The sequence below is a fragment of the Microchirus variegatus genome, assembly GCF_963457635.1.
Source record: "Microchirus variegatus genome assembly, chromosome: 18".
Taxonomy (NCBI): domain Eukaryota; kingdom Metazoa; phylum Chordata; class Actinopteri; order Pleuronectiformes; family Soleidae; genus Microchirus; species Microchirus variegatus.
In genome coordinates this window covers 15718460-15725876 of record NC_139819.1, presented here as the reverse complement: position 1 = coordinate 15725876, position 7417 = coordinate 15718460, and the positions used below count along the sequence as shown (strand labels likewise).

At 37.8% G+C, this 7417-nt stretch overlaps 1 protein-coding gene across 1 annotated transcript; it reads left to right on the top strand.

The window, feature by feature from the left end:
* Window positions 1–1681: 1681 nt before the first annotated feature.
* Window positions 1682–4944, top strand: LOC310940080 (uncharacterized protein). The gene is made up of 11 exons (XM_083905002.1): window positions 1682–1770; window positions 2219–2318; window positions 2396–2630; window positions 2713–2986; window positions 3065–3242; window positions 3341–3529; window positions 3620–3800; window positions 3978–4070; window positions 4270–4438; window positions 4542–4687; window positions 4814–4944. Exons 7-11 carry the CDS (start codon window positions 3647–3649, stop codon window positions 4915–4917), a joined length of 666 nt encoding a protein of 221 aa, XP_083761128.1. The 5' UTR covers window positions 1682–1770; window positions 2219–2318; window positions 2396–2630; window positions 2713–2986; window positions 3065–3242; window positions 3341–3529; window positions 3620–3646; the 3' UTR covers window positions 4918–4944.
* Window positions 4945–7417: the final 2473 nt, after the last annotated feature.

Below are 7417 nucleotides of genomic sequence, written 5' to 3'. Positions count from 1 at the left end.
ATCATCATATCAACCACCACTTCTATGAATTGTTCCTCCTGTTGATTCGTGTGGTGCTTTTTTTCTCTTTTCATTAAAAATACGCAGCTCCAACATTTTTTTTTTTACCACCAGCTGCCTCTGACTATGAGTGATTGTCTGTAACCTGACACTGGTGAACGTTGGCTCTAGCTGCTCTTTAGTCTCTAAATAACTGCAGTCTATTTCCTCAGGGGACAGCATTCAGGAGGAAACACTGATTTATTTTAAGCATAATTCTACTTTGCTGTAATCTATTGCACCTACAATTGGAGCATGTCTATGAAATCCACCATGTTTCCTCAGCACACCAGAACAAATAAAAACAAATATCAACTTCAAAGAGCAGGGGCTCTCAAACCCTTTGGGACCAATGACCTCTTATTATCGGAGAAAGTCTTCCAAGGATTCCCTTATAATCCTCACACATAAAGAAAGACAATCAAGCCATTTCTTGTAGATGCCACACAGTGTATTTACATTTTTATCTTTTTAACCTAAATACTTCAATAATGTTTCATAAATATTAACTTAAATTTAATTTGAACACTTTTAAACACAGGGTTATTTATATTCATATTTTGATATTCAAGTCACAGTTCTAAGACAAGACAGACATGCTTAGACAAGGAACAGCAACAAGACAACACAGTCCTAATGAACCAAGTTCAAGAGGACATTTAAAGTTTTTATAACTTCTGAGCCACTGGAGATCTCTTTCAAATGGGCAGTGAAAACCTAAGCCAGTGGTAAACTGGCTTAGGTTTTCAGGAGAACGCAGGACATCGTAGGCAGCCCTGATGGTAAAGCTCACCTTGAATGGGGTTTGAAAATTTGAACATCATGCATCAGCATTAATATCCAAGTAAACATATAGTAAAGCAGAAATTAAAAGCATGATTAAAGCTAAAAATAAGAGTATATGGCAATATTCATGGGACGATTAGACGATAGAATTTAGTGTTGTAGAGTTCAGACCCACATTCCTATCCAGAAGGTGGCGGTAATGTACCTAAAAGCTGTTTGCCAACCGCCATAAAGCAAGAAGAAGTAAAAGAGGAAGGCCTTATTTTTTTTAATGGATAGATACATTAATTAATTAATTATTTATTTATTTAGTATTATTATTATTATTGTACTCATTTTTTAAATTTATTATCTATTTTCTCCTTACAAAAATGAGAATGTGAGTCTATCCCATGGATGTATAATATGAATATAAAATATAAAAATGAATATATATTCATTTATACATTTGATATATATTTCATATATATATGAATTATATTATATATGAATATATTCATATATAATACATCCATGGTCTATCCCATCCTGTCCCTTTACACACTCCTGTACAGTAGGTGGCGGTATACGCAAACAAAAGCTGTAACCAGCCATTAATAAGAAAGAAGAAGAAGAAGAAGAAAAAGAAGAAGAATTGAGAACATGCCTCCGAAGAAAACTTCAGTTAGTGTTTGCTCTGTTGTCGGTTGTAGAAACCGAAACCGAGAGCTGACGATTCACAAGCTCACCTCCAACGAGGAAAAAAGATCTGAGTGGATATCTTTCATTTACAATGGGGATGTCCCCGCAGAGTTACCTAAAACGCTCTATGTTTGTTGTCTTCACTTCACAACGGATAGTTACTCAAACTACGGACAACATAAAGCAGGACTCAGCGAATTACTGCATCTGAACTACGGATCAGTGCCTACAATCCGTGATGGAGATGCCGAAGAAGACAGAACGGTAATAATAACCGTGTCCATCCTGTGTTTTCTTGTTCTCATATGTAGCACTAGCTAACGCCGGCGCAACGCCTAGCTTACAGCCGATGGGATGGGGGCGTGTATTATTTTTTTGTTGCAAGAATTCTTTATTGTCATTGCATACAAATAACGAAACTACGTTTGGTAACTGTCGGCTTCAAAAAGGCACAGTACCTTGGGAATAAGACACACGATAAATAGTTTAAATAAATACACATTACACTGTGAATAACACTGTGAATAAATTAAAGTATAGTATGTAAGTGTATGAAAGACCTGTAAGCATCAATTTTGGTGAAAAATAACTACAATCTATAGTGAAATTGGCGCAGATTCGAGATAGATCATGAACGTGGGCCTTAGAGAAAGCCCATACGTTTTAAATGATCCATAATATTGATATTAACCTTTACTATTGTCCACACCAGGGTTTTTTCGACCACAAAGCCACTCAAACTTACACAAGTGTGAGAAAATATGGCACTCAGCTGTCAATGGGGACACTGTCAGCACGCGTGTGCAGCACAAGTAAGTGAACTTGCATAAGTGTAACTTTTTTAACACTGAAGGGCATAGAATGTTCACACATTGCGTCTATTCAATAGAGACCCAGACACCAGTGCCTACACTTCGCACTGTTGGCACACAAACCCCGGCCAAATTCCCTGTGCACAAGATGTCATCATCACATATAAAGGGGCCGGGGGTTAGACCAGCAAAGAGACGACATGTTGAGTCAGAGGAGGAAGAGGGATTCACTTTGCCAGAGTCACAAGTCGAACCAGATCACTCAACCTTTAACCCTGGTGAATCCCGAAGAACAAAGCACTCGGCAACGTCGTAAGTACGGTCGAGTTTCATGAGTTATCACTGCAGATGAAAGAAATGAGCCAGTATGATTTTTGTTTCGTTTCATTTTTAGGATTGACTCGAGACCTGCATACAATGATAAAAAATACATTGTATTTGAGTCCTGCCTGAGGGAGCTTTTTGACACCTGTCCAGTGTGCGAGAGAGAGTGTGAAATGCAGCAGCAACAGAAGGACACATTTGTTGCTTTTAATCAAATTTGCGAAGAGTGTGAATACTCAAGGCAGTGGCAAAGCCAGCCCTTGATTAAGGATATCCCAGTTGGCAATGTCCAGTTTTCTGCAGCGACATATTTCAGCGGTGCATCTTTTGTCCAGCTGGAAAAGGTACTACTGGTAATGTATTGCCATTCAAATCATATGACACTGTCAATCAATAAGTTCTAAACTCTAATGTGTTCCCAGCTATGCAAGGCCCTGCAGCTCCAGATTTGTCAGTATGACACCTTCCAGAAACATGCAAGGGAATACCTGGAACCTGCCATAATCCATATGTGGAAGAACGATCAACAGAGCCTTTTCTCTGAGCTAAAACAGGAGGGGAAAGTTGCACTAGCTGGAGATGTGCGCACAGACTCACCAGGTAAAGAAAGCAATCCTATACAGTTATATACCTATGACTTACAGTCATGACTTAACAGTATTGGTATTAGAAAACACATTCTGTTATGTTTACTTCAGGGGACTCTGCAACATTTGGGAGCTACTCTGTGATGCACCTGGAAAGCAACAAAGTGTTGGATCTCCAGCTAATTCAGGTTTGTGGTTTTTTGTTTTTTTTGGTGAAATTTTATTCTGATGTAACATATTTGTTTTTGCCTCTAATTGTCCGTCCATGGAGTGGATCTCTCACCTGTGGTTCTCTCTAAGGTTTCTACCTTTTTTCCCTGTTATAAGGGCTATACAAATAAATAAATTTGAGATTTGAAATGTAATTTGTGTTTCCATTTCTCTAAACAGAACATTGAAGTAGGTGGTAGCGGCCACATGGAAAAGGAGGGGCTGAAACGAAGCCTGGACCTTCTACATTCCAGTGGGTTGGCTGTGGAGTACATGGTTACAGACAGACATCCACAGACCCAGAAGCTTTTACAGGAACTGAATATCACACAGTTTTATGACGTGTGGGACTTTGAAAAAGGTAATTTTTCGTGACGCATGTTTTTGTTACTGCATTGTACAGATGGCCAGATGTAGTCAAATCGTTAGCATCGAGACAGTTCGTGACAGTTCGTGACAGTTCACATGGATGAATGAGTCAAATATATATTTGTCACTACGACAGTATTTACACTATATTTGTGTTTTCTCTTTTCAGATTTGTCTGAGAAATTACAGAAACCTGCTAAAACGGAAGACTGTGTGAAGTTGAGGAAGTGGCAGCGTGCCATTGAAAATCATGTGTACTATAGTGAGTAAACAAAATGTCTTTTCCAAATTAGTGTTAGTCGGGTCCATAAATATTGGGACATTGACACAATTCTCTTCTTTTTGGCTCTACTTCCAGTGATGATGTAAATTTTTCACATGCGAGATCAACATTTCTGTCGAGTTACAGTCTAATTAATACATTTAGATGGGTATTTAATAAATATTTGTTGTTACTCAAGGGTCTGTTGCACTCAACAAGGTTGAAAAGATCCTGACCAACAAGAGGCTGTTGAAGGATTTGGAGAGGCTGAACCACAACCAGACTTCATCAGAGGAGTCTTTCCACAGCTTGGTCTTGCGTTTTGCTCCCGAGAAGGCGGTTTTTCCCCACATTGGAATGCTATGCAGGTAATTATAATCAACTCTATAACAGTGTTTGACGAATACTTAATTAATCAACCGAACCAAATTAAGTACTGGCTCATTGATCTGCATATTAATGTTTATATAGGTTGTACCTCGCGACCATGGATCACAACGAAAACACAAACCGTGAGCAGGCGACAACCACTTCAGGCAAACCTGTTTATCAGATGTATCCAACATCTAAGAAGGGCGAAGCTTCTGCAAAGCCAGTGAAAACGGACCCTACATTCAGTAAGTCACTGATAAAATGTATTCTCATTTAAAGAAGAAAAAAAAAGTTTTACAAATGCTGACAAATCTTAATTATTTACAAGTAGTGTGTTACAAATGTAAGTGACTAATATTTTCGTTGAATAGACTACATTGCCCACCTGATGAGGCTAGTGTTTGAGGAGGTGATGGAGGATCCTGAATCTTTCGCAGAGGATATGAAGAAGATCCCCATCCCAGTGACCCTGTAGGCTCAGGAAACTCGTGGCGTATCTGACATACAACACATGACGGGATGACAACTCTTTCCCGTATAGCCCCAGCACCAGCTGACATAGCTGCTGTATGCTTACTGCTGGTAATGCTTTTGTAACATTATTGTAAATAGTTCAAAATAAACATTTTCTGGATAAAAAGGTCATTCTTTTATTCATTCTGTGTGGTATAATTTAAACATCATAGTCCAAAAAAATGCAGTACGGGGATTAGGTAAATTGGGACACTCTAAATTAATTGACTGTAGGTGTGAGAGTGGGTCCTATCGCCCTATGTCAGCTGAGATTTGCACAGCACACCCCTGACCCTCCTGTGAAGGATAAAGCAGTAGAAGATGGATGGATGATTTTAACAGGCTCCTTGTTTTTACATTGCATGTACGAATTTCATTAGATGTGATTTAAAACAAGAAAAAAAAAATTGTACTGTTCTGCCCCGCAAGGGCCCATAGTCTGCATGGTAGGTGTTGTTAATGTTTTGCAACATGTATGGTTCAAGGTTCAAGGTTTTTATTCGCCATTTGTGCTTACACAGACAGTCCAGGCGCACTGGAAATCTTATGCGGGTTCTGCGAGTCAGCTTTAAGAAACAGGAACACAAACTAAAGTATAAATATAGAGCACGATCTATACAGAGTATTAAAAAAAAAAAAAAAAAAAAATGTAAAAGAAGATGTAGAAAATGTAAAAAAGAATAAAAAATATACAGCACCTTTATAAGAGAGAGAGAGAGAATTGCAGTATTACACTGGGATGTATTGCACATTTGTCAGGGAGAAGAGTGAAATTGCACAGAATTTATTATACATATATTGCAGATTGTTAAGGTGAGGTAGTGTCTGGTTATTGTACAGAGAGTTTAAACAGTTTGGCTCCAGGCCTGGGTGGTGGATCATGCATGTTGGAGGGTCCGGTCGCTCGTTCATTCTTCTGAACCCTAAGAGTGGGCAGACCAATAGTGTATAATGTGATGAGGTAAAACTTGATTTAGGTAACATCACTGTAAAGAAATGTAAATATCCCCAATGCAGAATTTATTTGAGTACTCACTCAAATAGAGTTGTGGTCTTATTATCACTTCACTGATTGTTTTAGTGACTCTATGTCTGTCTGTTTGTTTGTGCTTACTCACTTGCACTTGCCAATATGACCAACAGAAGCCGCCACAGGCGAGGTGAAAAGGTAACTGTGTTCCCTGCTCAGCACCTAGAGGTCAGTCTAGAAACATGCAGATCCAAGTGCTTTCTTAAATTCTTGATTAATTGTTTCTGAGTAAAAAAAGCACCAGTTTGTACAAAAGTGGGAAAAGGGACAAACGCAATGTCCTATTACTGTAAATTATATTTATGAACATGAGAACCACAAACAGAGATGTGTGTGACATCTGGCCTCATTTCCCAGTGATTCATTTCCTTGATTCCTGCCTGGCTCCTCATGTTTCGTAGAATGTAGAAACATAAAAACATAATACACTTACTTCTATGCCAAACATTTACATCTAAATGTTAGATGTTCAATCTAAATGTTTGCAATATAGCTTAAACATTTAGATTCATCATTTAAACAATTGACACAGCTGTAAATCTGGTTAAAAGTGATTTAAATAAACTTACACCATTTCTTTTAGCATTGTTTCGAGATCATTTTTTTTAACCTTTATTGTGTGTCTGCATCAGCATGAGCACTTGTTAATTAGATGTACTTTACAAATCCACAGTAACTTTTAGCTGCAGCTTTGTTCCATTGTGGCAGTGTTTGTTATGTTATGGTCTTGTAAGTCAGCAGGGGGCAGCAACACACTGGCAAATTAACAATAATGCTGCGTTCTGATCAGGAATCTAAATACGATTTGCTCATACATACATGTATGTATACATGTATCTACTCCTGTCGGACTGTGGTAGGGCAGAGGGTGATCGACTAACTACAATCCAGGAGACATGTCCTTTTGGAGCCCTGCATTGTCTAAATGTAGTTTATGGTCAACGCGCGCCTTAAAGCAGCATAGACCTATTTTAACACAGATCTTTAAAACCAATTAATCACTTGTGGGCCACATAAAATGATTGTTTGATGAAAATGAAAATTTAGATGTTACCCTGCTCCAAAAACACCAGATTCAAATAACCCTCATCATCAAGCTCTGCACAAGCCTGATAACGAGCTTTTGTCAATTATTTACAAAAAATTTAATATTTCAACTTTTGTCTTTAAAAAATATAAATAATAATAATAATAAAATAAAATCATTTATTTTTCCAAAAAAGTAATGTTTCAACTTTTGTAAAAAAAAATAATAAATAAATAATAATAATAATATTGATCCCCAGCTCCCCCACATTGCTTCTCAAAGTGTCCACGATGAAGATGAACCAAAAAACTGCCCCTAAATAATGTGTAACAGCTTTGTATGAATGTAGTTTAATGCAACTTTACCATACAGTTCTGTTGTTAAGTACCTTCCAGATATTGTAAA

Coding starts and splice junctions, on each gene's coding strand:
- LOC310940080 (XM_083905002.1), top strand. CDS start 3,647: ATGGAAAAGGAGGGGCTGAAACGAAGCCTGGACCTTCTACATTCCAGT. Junction 4,071..4,269: donor TGAAAATCATGTGTACTATA/GTGAGTAAACAA, acceptor TTGTTACTCAAG/GGTCTGTTGCACTCAACAAG. Junction 4,439..4,541: donor CACATTGGAATGCTATGCAG/GTAATTATAATC, acceptor ATGTTTATATAG/GTTGTACCTCGCGACCATGG.